The 18,336-nt window shown below is 43.9% G+C and overlaps 1 protein-coding gene across 1 annotated transcript; it reads left to right on the forward strand.

Annotated features, from left to right (window-relative positions):
- The first annotated feature begins 552 nt into the window (after positions 1–552).
- TMEM179 (transmembrane protein 179) lies at positions 553–18,104 on the forward strand. Its single transcript, XM_074583844.1, has 5 exons — positions 553–1,016; positions 5,096–5,233; positions 6,781–6,859; positions 8,235–8,417; positions 16,370–18,104. The coding sequence occupies exons 1-4, from the start codon at positions 715–717 to the stop codon at positions 8,412–8,414; spliced, it is 699 nt and encodes a 232-aa protein (XP_074439945.1). The 5' UTR covers positions 553–714; the 3' UTR covers positions 8,415–8,417; positions 16,370–18,104.
- Positions 18,105–18,336: the final 232 nt, after the last annotated feature.

Consider the following 18,336-nt stretch of genomic DNA (forward strand, 5'->3'; position numbering starts at 1 on the left):
GAGCCCGTGCTGCCACTTGCAGTATCTTGTGTGTGTGTGGGGGTGACCAGCTGGACTAGAAACAAACCCACTCGGTCTGCAGGTCCCAGGGTGGCTGCGCACCGCCTCGCTTATTGCCACCGCCTGAGGTTGGTGGCCAGATTTTTAGAATATGGGGCCAAAACTTGCTGTGATCCAGCAGCCAAGATGAAGCTCGTTTTTTTGTTTTTTTTTTCTGTGGAGGGGGGGCATGTCATAGCCACCAACACCAGTGTGACATCAGTGTCCTGTCTCATTAGGGGGATACCCCACTGAGAGCTGTGGTACCCAGCCCTGCTGGGGAAGCGTGGACTGATTTAACCCCCTGGACACCAGGGTGGATCAGCGGCCGGATTTTCCCAAAGAAGAGCGATCCCCGGCACCAGCTTTTCCTCTCCGCTCCCCCCGTCAAGCCCTGAAGCCATTGGCGGGGGCAGCTCGGGCCGCGGGAGAGGCAGCAGCCGTGTCTGGAGGAGGCATTGCATTGCATTGCATTGCACTGCGCATCCTCCCTCCCCACCCCCTGCTGCTGCAGGCTTCCTCCCTTCATCCCTCCATCCTCCCCCACCTCCCACTCCGCATCCCTCCCTCCTGCATCCTTGCCTCCTGCATCCCTGCCTCCTGCATCCCTCCCTCCTGCATCCCTCCCTCCATCCCTCCCTCCTTCCCTCCCTCTGCCTGCACAGAGCCGCGGACATGGCGCTCAGCAATTTCCTCTTCGCTCAGTGCATCTGCTACTTCCTGGCCTTCCTCTTCAGCTTCATCGTGGTGGTGCCACTCTCTGAGAATGGCAACGACTTCCACGGCCGGTGCCTGCTCTTCACGGAGGGCATGTGGCTCAACGCCAACCTGACGGTGGAGAAGCAGCGCTTCACCGTGCAGGAGTGGGGGCCCGAGGCTGCCTGCCGCTTCAGCATCTTCACCGGGCTCCTCTCCCTGCTGCTGGCCACTGTGCAGGCCTGGAGGACCCTCTTCTTCCTCTGCAAAGGGCACGAGGAGTAAGTACCCCTGGGCTGGGCAGGGGGTGCCCATCCCTTCCGCATGCTGGGGCAAGTGAGAGCAGCCTGGGGGTGAAGCATTGGGCTTTGCACCATCCAGATCATCCTGTTCCCCCCGGAGGGGTTTGGGGTGAGGCGGTGTATTGCCTGTGTCTGTCTGCACACACACCATGTACACCCCCACCTGTGCCCAGGGCCCTCTCTGGAGGATGCCCCCCTGCGGGGGTTTGGGGTGGGGGGCCAGACTCACTGCTGTGCGCCTGCTGCCCTTTGGCAATCTGGGAGCCGCATCTGCCCACATCTCTGCTGTGGTGGGCACGGGGGGTGCTGGGGACCATGGGGCGATGCTGGAGGCTGGGGCTCGCAGGTGCCTCCTGACCATGGTCCCACTACATGCCCCTGCAAAGGGGGGCCTTCCCCAGATGTGCACTGGGGATGTCAAAAACCTTGAAACAACACAGCTGTGTGTGGGAGGGGGCAGAAGGGAGCAGTTGGTGGTCCCCCTCTATTTTTATCCTGCTTTCTTGATGGACATGGCAACTACTGCGGAGAACAACTATTGCTTGGTTACGACACGAGAGCAGTGCCGAGCGGTCCCTGCAGCAGCCACAGGGCTGCACTGGCAGCTGGTTACTGTGCGCAGACAAACCCAGGGCCATCAGAGCCCAGCAGGAACAGCCCAGCTCTGCCAGGACCCAGGTGGTCCAGGCAGCAGCTCGGGAGCATTGTGCTTGGCTCTCTGGTGGCCTATCCTGCCACCTTGGGTAGAGCCCCTGGCACAGGTAACCCAGCCAGGGGGTGCCATGGGGCCAGGGCCCTCCAAGCATCCAGCTGCACAGAGGTGGGCAGGCAGGAGCACACCTTTGTTGTTGGCTAGACTAGGAAGGCCATTTTCCCACGTTTAGGGACCACGCCAAGGGTAAATCACTCATTTCCATGTCTATTTGGACTTGAGGTTTCTTGGGTCAGTGGCTGTTAGGCACATTTGGGCTTGTACAACACCCTGATGTTGTTAACATTGGGCACTGGATAGCAGTGTTGTCTCTCTGGCTCTTTCCAACCACTCTCAAGCTGTCCAATACTAAACCATGCTATAGTAAGTACAGACTAGAAACTCATTTCCATCTTAGAACTTACCTTACAAGTTCTAAACATACCCATGTACTTAATACATTTGAACGCATCTTCCTCAGGTGATCAAATATCTATAGAGGATTAGTTGAATCTAGATGCTTTTTCCAGTTTTGCAGTTCAGAACTAGTTAACTTTTGGAAGAAACCAGCAGTAAAAAACCTTGTAATAGTGAAAATTGGATCAGATGTTTGGCCTGCTTCCAAAAGTGCCTTTTTAGTTCAAAACTTTTTGGGCAGGCCCCTGAAAACTGTCCTTTTAAGAGTGGCGTGCAGTCTCCTTTGGGCTGAGCGTTAGCAGTTGTATAACACTGTTCACAATTGTTCCAGGCACCAAAGGAGGCAGAAGGCTGGGGGGTGGTGGGGAGGAAGGACAGAGCGAGTTGGCAGGATGAGACAGCCGTAGAGCATCACAGAAGGGTAAAACGGGACGAGAGGGAAGCTGCTGGAAACCAGCAGTTTCCTAAAGAAGGAAGGTCCATCCTGTACCAGACCTACCGCTGTTCTGATTTTAGTCAGCTATTTGTTAACATTTCAGATGGGCGTGAAAAAAGGTCTGTTTGCCTGGAGAGATAAATGCAAGCTCCTCACCATAAATGCTACTGCCCATTTCTGATTAGAGGCAACTGAGGAAGAACCAGAACGACATCGCTGCTGATCCTCATTGAGCAGGGCCACCGCTGCTGGGCCAGCTCTGGAGGAGTTGGCCTGAGGCAGTCAGAGTTAGCACCCTGTGCCTCCTAGCAAGGTGGCCAGTCTTCATGTGCAACGGCTTTGGATGATTGCTGTCAGGTAGTTAGGACTACTAAAAATCCTTCTTAAAAGGGTCTCATCGCCCATTGCCTCAGGGACAAACGGAGCTCGAGTTGCCTGCAGGAGTAGGAAAAGCGAGCGCTGGCTACCAGCCGTGCTCTGGGCCCGGGACTGTTCAGCTCAGCTGAAAGGTAGAGATCCAGCTCGGATACTTCACCGCTAGGACTGCAAAGTGACTTCTACTTTGAGTGCACGCATTTATTGCTACAGGGCATCCACTCAATCTGGAACGTGTAGCTTGAAATACTGATCTAAGGAGAAAAATAGGTGAGAGTTCTGTACAGCACAGTTCTGTACCAGGATGCCCTGGCCTGAGGAACCTCCACCACACAGTGATGGTTACTGCTTGCCCAGGGCAAATCAGGTGCAACACTGAGGCCTGATTTTGGACCTTGTGCTGCAAGGTAGGAAGTAGAGGGAGGACTAGAGGTCCTGGGCTGGTGATGATCCACTGAATGCTCCAGCAAGCTGTTCCTTTTCATAGGTATTACTAAATCTGGTGTCAACTTTTTTTTTTATTCAGTGGATAGCTCAAGTCTTTTCTGCCTCTCAGGCCAGCGTACCATGCACTGGTGCACACAGGGGATATGGGTCTCGCGACACTTGAAATGAAATCCAGGCTAGATTTGAAGTCAGGTCAGGGACAGTGAACCTCCAAAACCGTCGTGTGCTCATACTAGCTCCCTTTGCTATACGGTGACCCCACCACTCTGTGTCCACCAAGTCCTGCGAAGCCAAACGACAGGAATAGGATTCATCTCAATGTTCATCTAGAAGTAAGATGTCCTGGCATCCAGCTCCCACTACAGTCTGTAAGGGCACTTCTGGAAGGTGGTTTATTTCACTTCTTTTCTATCAGTGTTGGAATGGGATGAATGTCACTTTGGAGAGAACCTAGACAGCCCCTCTAAAGCCACATCAACCCAGGAATAAACATCCTAAGCCCACCAGTAATTGTTTCCTCATCACATTTTAAAGAAACCCTCCCAAGGTTACATATGTCTCACGATGAATAACCTGTACAAATTAGGATCGACCAGTCCAGAACAGAATTCAAATACCGACTCAAAAAAACCTCTTGGTTTTTCATTCAATGAGCTACCAGAGAAAAGAAACTACTGTTTTTTGTTCTTTGGCGTGAGTACACTCCTTCTATCCCCAGCATAATGAAGGTTGGCAATTTGTCATATTCATCCTTACCACCTAGCCTGAATAGTATGACCTGTCTCCTGGAGCTGCCAGTCTTTCTCCAACCTAGAGTAGAAGTTCAGTTTTTAGATAATGAGACTTTCTAAGTGCTGCCTGGAAGAGTTTCACATAGCAAAGGACTTGGTCAGGTGAATGAGAAAAGGAATAGAAAGTTTTTACTAACTAGAACTATGGGGGAGAGTTAAGCAGTGAGGTTGGAAGATGAGTGGACGATTCCTTAGCCTTATGGCACCTCTGTAAGGATCCCACCCCATCCCACTCCAAACACAGCATGTGCCTAGGGCTGGCTCTGTTTGGGTAGACTTAATGGGGCTGAGGTAAATAGACGTTCATCGGGCAGAAATAACATACTGACACCAAAGTCAGAGAAATCCCAGGAGAAGCTGGCCTGCTCTGCAAATTACCCATAAAACTGAGATTCGTGTCCTGTGGTGGCAGTACCTTGTGTTACATTGCTTAAAATGATTATGGCTATCAGTACTGTGTTGTTTTATTTTTAGTTTCCCTCTCCCAGGCAATTTTTGTCCCAATTATCACTTTAGTCATGAAATAATTTTAGCTCCAGTTACTATATAATTTGAGCTAATGACATTTATTTTAACAATGGTGATTTTCATCATTACAGCTAATGAAAGTCATGCTGTGTATGAACAATCACCACTTAGTATTTATGATTTAAAGCGCCATCCTCTTATGGTGAAAAAAAAAAAAAAAAGCAAAACCAAACCCAAAAGCAATCACAAATGAAGATAATGTGACTCAAAATCATAATCCATAGTTTTTCAATGTATTAGGTGTTCTTAATTAAAGCAGATGTGTTTCAAATGGAAAGTGATATCTTTGTGCCCAGTGTATGCTGCTTAGAGAGATTGCTGATGTTGTGTTTCAGCTGTTTATGAGTTACATTTTTCTTCCCTTTTATTGCAGCTCTTTCTTTTATGCCTTCCTGAATCTGCTGATCAGCGTCTTTGTGGTGTTTATCACGTTTATTGCTAGCACTATAGTGAGTGTAGGATTTAACATGTGGTGTGATGCAATTACTGAAAAAGGAAGCATGCCAAATAGGTTAGTATTGAAAAATACATTTTCTTCCTTTTTTTTTTTATACATGCACAAATGAACAACGGTATAACAAACTGTAGTTATTACACGCAAGGTGAGCAAGGGGGAGAAAGCGTTTGTAATGTGGAAATCCAGACTTTTTTCCTCTGGAACAAAAAAAAGCAAATCAAACTTTTTTTTTGCATTCAGTACCCCACAAAGAAAATTACTTTTCCATGGTGTTTCATGGTCCCTTTAAGAGATCGTGCATCACGATCATATGCAAAAGAAATCCATTAGTTTAAAAGTTTTTATTTCCAAAGGAGAGCTAGATTTGGAAATGCTCTGAGAATGGGGGGAGTGTGGTCTTGTGAGCAGGGCAGGGGACTGGGAGTCAGGGCTCCTGGCTTGCTGTCCTGGCTCTGCCACCGTCCCACTGTGTGACACCAGGCAAGTCACTCATCCTGCCTGTGCCACGACGTCATCCAAAATTTGGTATAAAGATGCTGGCCTCATAGTGGTGCTGTGGATGCCCTGAGAGCCGCAGAATGAAAAATACTTTGTAAGCGCAAAGTACAGACGGCTGATACTTCCTTACAGCGCACAAAATGTAGAGCTCCTAAAATGGTTTACAACTGTATCCCACAATGCTTATGCTCCTTACAGGAAACATGATAAGTTGAGGCAGATTTTTCCCTATCAAAGAAATAAAAATGAAGAGAGAAGAAAAGTTGACATTTTATGTCATATGATATTGAATAAACGTACTACTTAAAGCATACATTTATGTTGCACATTGTCATATGTTGTAAAATGCCATAGTACATGTTCTGTTTAGGGCTGCAACGATTAATCGAATTATTCGAATATTCGGTTAAAAATTCAGTTACAAAAAAACGTCTAATCGAATATTCGGATAAGAACCCAAGATGACCGACAGCACTGAAAAGGAGAGAGAAGAGGCTGCAGAAATCAACCAAGAGATAGAAAGACAACCTCAAAATCCTGGGATTTTTTTCACACCAGTAAAAGTCCAAGTTATTTGTAAAATCTGTAGGCAGCCTCTATCTTACCATCAGAGTCTCATCTCCTTGCTGGAGCATCCGAAACAAAAACACCCACACAATCCCTTCTTCTGAGGCTTTCCCTGATGAAGTCAAAAGGTAACGGAGGCTCATACACTTTGTTTCGTTGAGGGGTGAAGCAACCAACCTGGGGTGATGCCAGATGCGTGTATGTGGGAGGCTTGGGGGCAGCGGGAGAAGAGGGTTTTAAGTATACTGTTTTCATAATCACTATTATGGTTCTACTTATGGAAGATTGGTATTATCACTTACATAATTATACTTTTTTTTTTTTTAAAAGTAATCACATGCCTCTTTTAGCCTAGTTTTAGAGAAGATTGTCAAGCAACCTCGTTACTGCAATAGCTTAAATATCTTTTGATAGAACATGCCGTTGTGACTGTATGAAACACATTTAAGATATTGCTTCACTTTGTGTTTGGTTTGCCTGTTTGGAATCTCTGAAATAATATTTTTTTTTCCCCTACAAATGCCTTCCTTGGGTAGCTGTGAAGAGTTACAGGATATAGATCTTGAACTGAACTTAGAAAACTCTGCTTTCTACGACCAGTTTGCTATTGCACAGGTAGGTTGGACTAGGTCATGGTTCTATTCCAGTTCATTTGCCATTTGCTCATTGATCTGGGATTGCTGGATCTGAACTACCATCCTCTGAAATCAATGGGAATGTTTCCACTGACTTCAGCAAGTGCTGAATCAGAATAATAGTGATGGGCACATTTGCATTTTATATTCAAAATAGATAGTTTTGAATGTGGACATGTCAAAACCTAACTCTGCCACTGATGTGGTTACTCATGGTGGAAAATATATAGTTTCTCCAAAGGATGACCTGTGCAAATGTTGCAATGCCCTGGTGTCCTGGAGCCCTTCATTGCTGTTCAGAATAATGTCTGACTTCCACCAGGTCATGGGGCTGTTAGGTTTGATTTCCATGAATTTGTCTGAGATCACCTGAGCCTGTGTAAATATTGGACCATTGAAAATAGTTAAAGATTGCTTTCATTTAGATAGGGATAGGAACATAAATTCCCTTAAAAAAATGCTAGTCCTTTCTTATCTAAATTGGCTATTAGAGTAAACAGCTGTTATTACTGTCTGGAAGTGATTAAATTGTGTATTTTTAATAAAAAATGCAGTATGTCAAAAATGAAATACAGGGATTCTATTAATGTTTCTTTGCTAAAGGCATCATAGAATTAAAATGGAATTTCTGCCAGAAAGCCTTACTACAAATGAGTGTCCTCTGAGATGGGGAGGCCAATGTTCAAGTACCTGTATGAATCAAAGTGTAATTATTTCTATGAAGTTAACATAACTATTAAGTTAAATTAGTGTAATCTGAGCATGTAATCTGAGACTTTAAACCCAGGTATCTCATGCCAGGTGTAAATGAGCCACCAGTAACTTGAATGGATTGGAGTAGATTTCTCTTGCTCTCTGTGTTCATTCTAATGTGACCCAGTTACCACGGAGTGTAACATTCAATCAGTAAGATTTTATCAACTGCATTTTGAATAGAAATACCTTAAAATTTGTACTTCTCCAGGGGCAGTGGGAAGCCCAAAGGACTTGGGAAGGAAGTTTTCCAAAATGTCTTAAAACATATTGCAGTACTAAAGTAAACAAAGAATTTTGGGCTGGCCAGAATGTCAGATATGGAAAGTTCAACGAATGCACCTGTATTTTACAGATTTGTTTTTTTCGTTACTGTGCTTAGTGCATTTTTGCTTCAGTTTTTCTAATACATAAAGAGTTTTTCCTTTTCAGCCAGGAATAGCTTGACAGAGTTGAGGAACAGTAGGGCCAGGATTTCACCGGGTATGATTTGGTGTGACTTCATGGGTTTTGGTCCAGCTGAGATTTTGACATTCACCTGGACGGTTGACTTTGTTTTTACAATACAGTACTAACCTCTTTATAATTTCTTTCTTCTCTAGTTTGGTCTCTGGGCTGCCTGGCTGACTTGGCTGGGAATTACCATTCTGGCTTTCCTGAAGGTTTATCACAACTACAGACAGGAGGACCTGCTAGATAGCCTGATCCATGAGAAGGAGCTGTTACTAGGAAGATCCTCTTCACGAACCTCTTTGCAAGATGAGAAAAGTGGCATGATCTAAAGTGTAAGCAAATTTCCAGGGCAGGATCTAGATTTTATTATTCAGTAGCGTGAGCTGAAATTGAGTCAGGGTATTGAGTGTGTGAGATCTTTTCTTTCCTGAAGGGAGATGTACTTGTGAATCACCCACTTCCTCCATGAGAAATTGTTGGTAGAAATACTTTTATTAGGATACAGAGAACGAATGGCCCCATGTGCCGTTGGCACAGTAAACTTTCTGTCCTGCCCGGCACAATCTGTAACCTGCTCTTGCCAGATGAGCTCCTACGTGCTGTCACTGACTTTTGGGGAAGGGTGTTGTTTTTGCGGACTTGTGCTGGCAAGACCAGGCTACAGAGCTAAGGCTATTTCTTCAAACTATTCTGCAACAACGGTTGTAACTGGGGGTGGGTCCAGTCCCTCTCCTTTCCCTCTCCTCCCTTTTCCCAGTAAAGCCGCGTCTATTCTCACTTCATTCTGGGTAATTGCAGCTCTGGTCCAGGTACAGGCTCTTGCTGTCTCTGCTTTTGCTATGTGTGGACACAGTGCTGACAAACCTGCTGCTCCTGCTCTGATTCTGATTTCATGTAGAACATAGAGACCTGTGTTCCAGACTTGATATATAATATTGGACGTGTTAATGAATTTCATGAAACCACTAAATTATTACATTACCTGTCAAAAACTGTTTATCATTTGGAAAGATGGTGGAGGATTTTTGTGGTTTTGTTTTTTTCTAGATTTTGGCATGACCAATAGTTATTATGACTACTGAAGTGTAGTGTAGCTAGCAATTGCTGAGGCTTGCATTCTAAGAAATTAGGCTCAGTAGGTAGTATTAATGCTTGTGCATTTATAAAATGTAACTTGGTCCCTAACACTGCATACTATTCAGTTTTGAGTATTAGAATTTACTTGTGATATTTATTTCATATAGGGTGTGGAAAATTACTGTAAACATTTGCATTGTAGGTATCTCTATATATCTATGAACATAGCAAGGAGCTTGAACAGCTGAGTTATTTTATAGGCAGTTCAGTGTTGAATGGGTCTGTTCTCCCCAGTCATGGGCAGGAGTTCCAAGGCTGACAAATTTTGCTGTGAAAAGGGAGAACTGTTATTTTCATAAAGCTCACTAATGACTTTATTGTTGCGTTCAGTTTTTCTTGGCTAGTGCTTCATCTAATAAGGTGGATGGTTGAGATGAGTGGATCCGGTAATTAAGGAGGGTCGCTCTGATGAGTGTGGGATGTGCATGGCAGAGAAGTAAAGTTGTACTACAACCAAGCAGCTATCCCTGTGCACACATTACACAGAAGATCCCAATTCAGCAGAAAACTTCAGCAAGAAGTTCAGTTTAGTTTGAAAAAGAATGTTTGTGATTACAGACAGTGCCCGTGGCAGCTGTTTTTGAGTTGAGACTCAAATTATTGCAGCATGAGTGCAAACCATGCATATCTATATTGCCTGGTAAATAAGGCGGCTGGGGAGAGAAGAGAGCAGGCTTCAGAGCTCAAGCCTGCAGCTAGCACAGCCAGATTTACTGTTGTCTTCTGGGGATGAGCTGGTTCTTGAAGTTAAGTACCTGCTTAAGCGTTTGGTTGAAACAGAATTTGAAGGCAGAACAAATCCCTGAATTTGTAAGCATTTAGGGCATAAAATCTGACGTTACATTTAATAGCCAAATTCCCATAGGTTTAGGGGAAAAAACCCTCCATGGGCTGTAAGCAGTGAGCTGGTCCTGTGAACATTGTTTATAGACCCAGCTGGCCACAGCTATCTGTAGAGAGATCTCGTTTTTCATCATGATTTCTGCCCACAAGGGAATGCAATTCCCCTGAAAGCTTTACAGCAGTGGCTTTTTTTTGCAGTTGTGAATTGACATCAAAGAAGGAGTTCCTGAAGGGGGAATTGGAGATCGAGTTAGTTAATACCAATTTAAAACTCAGAGATCAGGACTGTTGGAGTGCATTTTTTTGTTTGTTTGGTCTAATAAGAGATACACTCTTGCAGGTAACTAAGCCCTTTTCCAGGGCACGACCTTCCTCTTCATACCCTGAAGAAGGGCTTGGGTGCTGAAAGCTAGCCTGCTTCCTATATTTCCCCAGTTGTTTCTCCAACTACAAAAGACACTACTTCTCCTTCTACTCTCACTTTGAATTTAAGATTCAGCAATCATGTCTCTTCCCACAAACTACTTCAGTGCATGCCTTACTCCTCACGTGGAACCATGCTGCTGCTTTATATAATATATTTTATGTATGTGCCAGATCAGGCTTAGGCTGAAGTAACATGTGGGTTGGGACCACTGTTCCTGGTCTTGCCTGGGGCTTTGGAGAACCAGGGGGGCAGGAGATAACAAGTGTCTCCTCCTCAACCTTGCTCTGAGATACGAGGGCTCAAGCCTTGTCTCTGGTTCTGAGGAGGAAGAAGATGCTGCACTTCGGTGAGGTTGTCTGGAGCTGATACTCTCTTCTACCTCTCTTTTCTCCTGTCTTGGAGTCTTTTCCTCCTTTCCACTTCCATAAGAAGTGGGAAACACTGGTCCTGGGGTTTCTACTCTTGTTGACGTTTGTGGTTAGTACTTTCACTAGCATTTGTCTCCCTGACCGTCTCCCTGACACTATCTTCATTGCTCTGCAGCTCAATAGACAAAAAGTGGGATCTTTAAAGCACCTGGGGCAGCCAAGATCCCACCTCCAAGTAAAAGCCAATAGGAACAAAATACTTCAGCCTTTGGAAAGTCCAGCCCAACACAAGTACATGTGCAGACTCACCCATTAACTTTGGCATAAGAGCTTAGCCTCTCTAATTCATTTACCTGGGTGAATCCTTATAACCCCAGTTGCATTTCAGTGCCCATGAACGCAAGCATCTTGGCTGTTGGAGTTGGCATGTAAACTGAAAAGAAGCTGAGGCTCTTCTTTGAGTCCCACACACATCCCAGTCTCTTTTCCTCAGCCACCCTCACTTGACCAGGTGGGGTGAGGCTGTCACCCAGCTTGCAAACATCAGTGATGCTTAGAAGCAAAACTAATTTTGAAGGAAGCCCCTGGGCAGGTGAGAAGGCAAAGGATATAGTGAGAAGCTCGCTGGCTGACTCAAGGGGAGGAAGGGTATCGTGCAACACCCGGTTATTGGAACCAGTTGTGCTTTTTTGTTTGCGTTTAGCTTTCTGCAACCTCTTCTCCTAGAGCTTGGACACTCAGGCCAAGCTGGTGATGCCAGGCTGAAAATGTGCTAAAATAGTGGTATTATTTATACACACAAACCTGTGCTTTCTCTCACATGCATCTCTCTTTTGCACTTTTCTGACCACTGCTTTTAGTCATCCATTGCCAACCAGTGCAGCGTGGCTGCAGTAGGAGTTTCTCTGAGTCAAATGTTGCATTTCTGCTGTATTTCAATGCCTTCTTCAATTTGCCATCTTCAAAAGCAGGCCTCTAGGAACACTGCAGCAAGAGTTTTATTCAAAGAACTAGAACCCTGTGTGGTATTTATACGTGTACTTATTTATTGTTACAGGGTGAAAGGTGAAAAAGCTTTGTGGCTTTTGCCCATGCGGCCCCTCCGGCTGCTGCCTGTCGCAAAGCTGTGAGCCATTCTGGGGGAGAATGTGAGATGCAGTTGTTTAGGCACCATGTTCCCTGTGATGCTAAAACCACAATCAAAAGGTTTTGGCCTGTGAAAATTGCTAGTAACACAGGGAGAGACTTACTTGGTCGAATGCAACTGGATGTTCCTTTCTGAGGCACCAGGGTGTCGCCACACAATAATTCTGCTATATCGAATATATTCCCCGCATCCTGGCTACCATCTGTGATTAATTTCCCTGCCAATTCCCTGCCAGCAGTCCACATTGGGTTAGAAAAGTCTGAGCTAACAAGTGTCACCTGAGCTTTTAGATCAACGGTGTTTATTATTATTTTATATTCTCCATTATTTTATAATGGAGAAAAAATTTAAGCCATTTTTTTGGCATAAAATTTCCTCATGAGGGCACAAATGCTCATAACTTCTTATTCCATACACTCATGAGGCATCTTTCAGCTGTGAACTTTCAATAGTAATCATAAAAATAAGAACATGATGATTTACTTTAAAAGCTGAAGGACATGTGCATACTATGGCAATGTGTCTCTGGTCCCTTAGAAAACTGTTTGTTTTAATAACTAGTGATGGATACGGGAGTATATAGACCTTGTCATGAAAGTACTCGGTGTCAGGGAGGTGGTGTATGTGTGTATGTACGATGTATGCAGATATATGCCAGAAATAATTCCACTGCTCTTCCATGAATATATATATGGATATATGCTTTTAACAGGCAGCTCAGGTCGGAGTGGTTGTTAGGTTGCCTTAACTTTCTACACTGCCTTTTTCTTACTTAATATTAGGATCTGTGCAATGATACAGAGGTTATGATAGCCAGAGGTAGATATGGATGTGATGTGAGCGGAGTAGGAAGGCACTGGCCAGTGCACAGTTTCCCAAGGGCTGAGATGGGTTTCTAATGGGGGTTTGCACATGTTTTAACTTCTCCCCTGTCCCTGGTTAATGTCCTGATGTTAGCCTGTATTAGTCCTGTTGGGAACAGAGAGTCACATTTCCCTTCAAGGCCTTCCCTCGTCAACACCAAACGCTGTTGATTTAACCTATGTAGCATTCAGGATGGACGCAGAGCTGAAAGGAACAGAAGCACACACTTTACAGTTATATTGCATGAGCAAGGGGTACTTTTCCCCTGATTCAGGAATTCTGCACCATGGACTCCTAAATGACCGGTGACCCTGGCATGCACATGTTCCTGTTATTAGTTAACTTAAAATACAGACATGAAGGCGAGAAACACAACATACTTTGATAGGAGTGTCAATCCTTTGATTGTCTTCTGCAACACAGTACAGTATTTTGGCTCTAAACCGCCAGCATGTCTTTTTGTAAACAGTAATTTATTTCCTTTTAGAAAAGGTCAGGTGACAAAGGGTAAAAAAGATGTATTTAGAATACAGTTATTTAGTAACAGGAGTTTAGATGTGAGAATTCGTTTGAAAACTTATGTATTGTCTTAATTGTTGGAGAAGCTCAAGCAGATCTTTGGTGCAGCAAGTTAGTGTGTAGCTCTTGAGGGACAGAAGGGCTAAGCTGATTTATGGTGTCTGAGAATCTAACCCTTTGTATTTAAAGCAACCTGAAAAGTCATCTTACTTAGTAAAACATGCACTTGTCCTGTATTTTCTTTTCTTCTAAATCCCCAATGTAAATAGTGGGTTAGAAATCCCTAGGCTGTGTCATTCCCTGAAATGGAGAGCTAGACTGGACAAACTGATTCCTGGTTTGAGGACTTTGCAGTTTCTAAGTGCAAAGGTTGTTGCATGTGAAATGCATGAGTAGTTGAGGGAGGACACACAGGATTGCCCTCGACACCTGAAGGCTCTCATCAGTGAGATACAAAGCCGTGCTTCACCTACATTTGTCCTCCAGAATCTTTTTGTCTTTGTTGCTTATTGGTCCAATCTCAATTGTTTGCACCTCATACAACTTAGCCCTTAGGCTGATGGTTGGAGACCAAAATTCAGAATGGATGTTGGCTGCATGTGCAAGAAAGTACACGTAAACCTGGTGTTTGGGTGAATGTAGCTTTTATCATCTCCTTTCTCCAAAGCCCCCCACCTCAAACATATTGCATGTAAAATCACATTTACTATTTAAATGATAAATTTAACAAAACTCCAGACAGTCATTCATACTAGCAAGACTTAGGGCATTTTGTGACAAGCCAATGTGGATTTTCACAACACTTTTGTCTTTTCTTCCAAATCAATGGCCTGGGTGTGAACATCCTTGAGCTAATGGGAATCCTGTCTGTATCCAGATCCTAAATTTGTGCCTCAGACCATTTCCTTTGCTGATGGAAATAGCCCATTTTTATCTCAGTGGAATGTTTGCTTTGGAGACCATGAATGTCCTTTCCTTATGTTTAGGCAATCTGGGAAGAGAGGCAGATTTTGCCTGGCTAGTTTCCACACCTGCATGCTCATATGCTGTCATGTGCACTGAAATTGTTTTAGAATTATTTCTGTTCATGGTCCTAATGTCTTGAAGTGCATGTTTCTATTTTTGTCCTCTGTAAGAAAGAGGAAAACTAACCTGAGCTCTATTTTAGTATTCTCAGACACACATCTAAAATTTTTAAAAAATTTTTCGAAATGACAAAATTATACGCAATAATTTATGAAGATAAGAGCTGCATGGAAGACAGCGCTTTGATGTACTCCTGATGTAGAAGGGAAAAACACAACTGCACTCTCTCAGAAAACCTAGCATTTGTTTCTGAGAGGTTAGACAGTAATTTACTTAATATATAGCAAGTACTGCTTGTTTCAGTGCAGGCACGTAATTGAGAGCGTCTTTCCATTCTGTTATTGGGAAGAGTATTTACACAGCAATGCTTTCTCTTTAGTTTCTCTTGTCCATGCCAAAGAGTGTAATTGAATTGCTATTGCAAACATAGATAAACGTGAATGTGTTCACCTGAGTGCTTAAACTTTTCTACCTCTCATAGCTGCTCTAACTGCTCGAACTGCTTGAACTGGTATTGCACACAATAATCAAAAGAACTGAATCCATGTAAGAGTCTAAATCCTATTTTCATAGATAGCTAAAAGATTTAGGATTTGACTCTTATCAGCTTCCTGTCAGGTTCTTGTCCCTAAAAATCGGGCATAGGCACCCAAGAAGTGCTGTATGAATAGCGCTTTTGATTAGTCAAATAATGATTTTATTTTGGTTTGGGTAGTTTTTTTTCCTATTTCTTTTTCTCACCAAAACAAAAAGCCCGCAGCTGTGATTTGTTAGACATGGAAGGTTATATGTTACCTGAAAATCTGCATTTTACGTGGGGAGCAGGAAGCAATGAGCTCCTTCTTAAAATGCTTACTGCAGGGGGGTTGGACTAGATGATCTTTAAAGGTCCCTTCCAACCCAACACATTCTGTGATTCTACGATTCTACACCTGTAATGGTCATTCCCCAGCCCTCCCCGCTGGCAGGTAACCACAAGGCACAGGTCCCCCTCTGCCTTGGGAGACACAATGCTCCCACCATGGTGTTGTCCTGGGTTCCCCTCAAATCCTCCTGCTGGAGATTTTCTACATGGCTTGAAATTCCTAAGTAACAATGTTTTAGCCTGGTGGTTCTGGTGTTTATGAAGGAGACAAAGTACTTGGCAGGAAGAGCTGCTCACTGAAATAGCTTCAATTATTTATATATGGTGGAAACCCAATTTGAGAAGCTTTTGTTCCCCTTTTCCACTTGATTATGTTGTAAAGTGAGGGTTGAGACTACCTGCCAGAGGTGGGAATGAAGAGTCACCGTTGCTGTTGACCTCCTGGGTGATTTCTCACACAAGTGAACAAACAGTTGTGTGACAAAACTACTCTGTATCTACTTTATTTTCCCCTTGTTTCCCCTCACATTTGGGCAAGTTTGACTCCAGTTTGTATATAGATTCTGAAGAGTATTTATGCTTGTGAGAAAAATTGGAGTTCCTATGGCAAACTTCACCTTTTGTCAAAAAGCAAGAAAAAATGTGGCAGATTTTCCCTCTTCTCACTTGTGCTCTCTGAGGTGTGACATCAAATCCTTCCCTTTACATATGCCAGGCCTGATTTGAATGACATGTTACTCTAGGAGGTTCCCAAGGCTGATGCCACCAGTCCCTTGAGGAAGCTGGTGGATTTAGATGAGAGCTATCTTAAACCATAGATTTTAAGGCGGGGAAACATTTGAAAATCATCTGTCATGGTATGCCATATAACACAGTCCAGAACTCTTCCCCAACTCACTCGGGCAACAGAGGGAATTATTTTTCCCTGTTAACACTGTGAAGTCCAATAGTTTGTGTCTGAAATACAGCACATCTTCCCGCAGCACACTGGATCTTGATTTTCTCAGTTAACCCTTTCCACTTTCCAGGCTGCTGCAACAGTTGTAACCATCATTGTTAAAACAGTGTTCAACATTTGACTTCAAAAGGTGCCAATAGCCTCATTAAACCACAGTCTTCTGGAGTTGCCAGCAGTCCTTTTGCTACACGATGCCAAGAAGCTCCGTGCTGAACAGCATCCTCCCAGGGGGAGGACCACTGCATTGGGGTCTACAGACAGCACAGAATGATGGCATGAGAGCAATTCTGGTCAAACACTCTCTGAATAAAACTATTGCTATTTTTCAGCCCAAGCTACACAACTGAGAAATCAATATATTGTGATCTGAAGTACACTTCTAAGAAATTTTTGAAGGTTTACAAACAAAACAAACCAACAACAACAAAAAAATCAACAGTTCCACTGACATCTGCTTTCCCTGGATCCTTTAATCTCCAAAAATATTCCTTCAAATGTCACAGAGGGTTTTATTGCCATCAAGCTGATCAGGCCTTATTTCTCATTTCTCTTCCTATTGGGGACAAGGACTGCTGAGAGGGACAGGAGAGTGACATAAATCAGAATAGAAATAGGTAGTGGGGAGAACCGTTACTGCATTTGCTATGAGGGATTTTGACTTTCAGGCTGTGACGTGAGGGACCCAGCGTGGCAGTGCCTACACTGGCAGCGCTGACACCAATTTCAGCCCCAACCTGCTGATGTGGCTTCACAAACTGCAGAGCATCTCCTCGAAGCATGTGGTTGCCTAAACTCGGCTTCTGGAGAGAGCTACCTGTGTCAGGTGTGCAGATATCTAGTGTAAAGGCGCTGGCATTGCCACCAGGTTTGGAGGGGCTGCTTTGGAAACCTCTTCTTTCCGCATTGGCAGACCCAGATACCCTACAGCTGGCCCTTTGCCCTGTGCAGCTTGTGTGGGGAAGGAAAGGGCCGTTTAAAAATCTCTGTAGACCTGCCGTTTTGGAAAGGAGCTCATTAACACCCGTAGTTTTAAAAGCTTTGGGTTTTTTCATGTGGTACCGCCTGCAAAGGTCTGAAGCTGATCTTTATAAGTCAAGTGCAAAGCCTGAAAGCATTTCAGCCTCTCTGAAATGTGTGTCCTGTGGCTTACGTATTCATGAGATACTGTCTCTACTTATAGCCGTGTGGGAAAAGCTTTATATGAGTCTAGATTAACCATTGTGTTATGCTGCTAAAGAGATCCCCGCATCATGGGTATTTGGGGACAAAACCGAACACTTTTTCATAATTTGTTTAACCGTTGAAAGCAGTAGAGGGGCAGATCCTTCGCTGGTGTATATAGCTTAGCTTTGTGAGCCACGCTGGAGCCATGCCAGTCCACACAAGCTGAGGGCAGAGCCTGGTCTGCTTTGAATATATTATCTCTTTTGATTTGTATGGTCTTTTGCAGTGTAATGACTGCTGATTTGGAGCTTTAATTGCATGCATTTGACAAAAACAGAATTGGAGTGAGGTTTATTATTTTGATACAGTCTCAAAAGGGAAGCTTTTTACTAGCATTTTAATATAGCCCTTTGTAAACACCTAGCAAATAAAAATCCTGAGTCCAATCCTCCTGCTAACGGAGTCACTGACAAAAATTTCTTTGGCTTTATTAGGAGGTAGACTGGGTTCAATATAAGTGATACACTCTAGTGTTACTGATAATGAGTTAACGTGTTTTATATATCGATGCTTTTTGCTGGACAGTGCATTGGCTTTTTATGATTTGGTGATATATCTGAATAAATTATTTGAAAAGTCAATATATTCTGCGTCTGGTTTTTGAAGGTGAATTTAAATTGTTACAATGTAAGACAGAATTTTTTTCTCAAAATCAGTGTTAACATCCTAGTTTGTGTACTCATTCCCCAGCATCTCCATGCCACAGCTTGCATAGTCACAGATACGGCCAACTACCTGAAGCTGCCTGAACCCTTTTGGTACCATCGTCCAGCAGTGAACCCTAATGCCATAGGAGGCAAGGAGAAGGTGCTC

The sequence above is a fragment of the Larus michahellis genome, chromosome 4, assembly GCF_964199755.1.
Source record: "Larus michahellis chromosome 4, bLarMic1.1, whole genome shotgun sequence".
NCBI lineage: Eukaryota > Metazoa > Chordata > Aves > Charadriiformes > Laridae > Larus > Larus michahellis.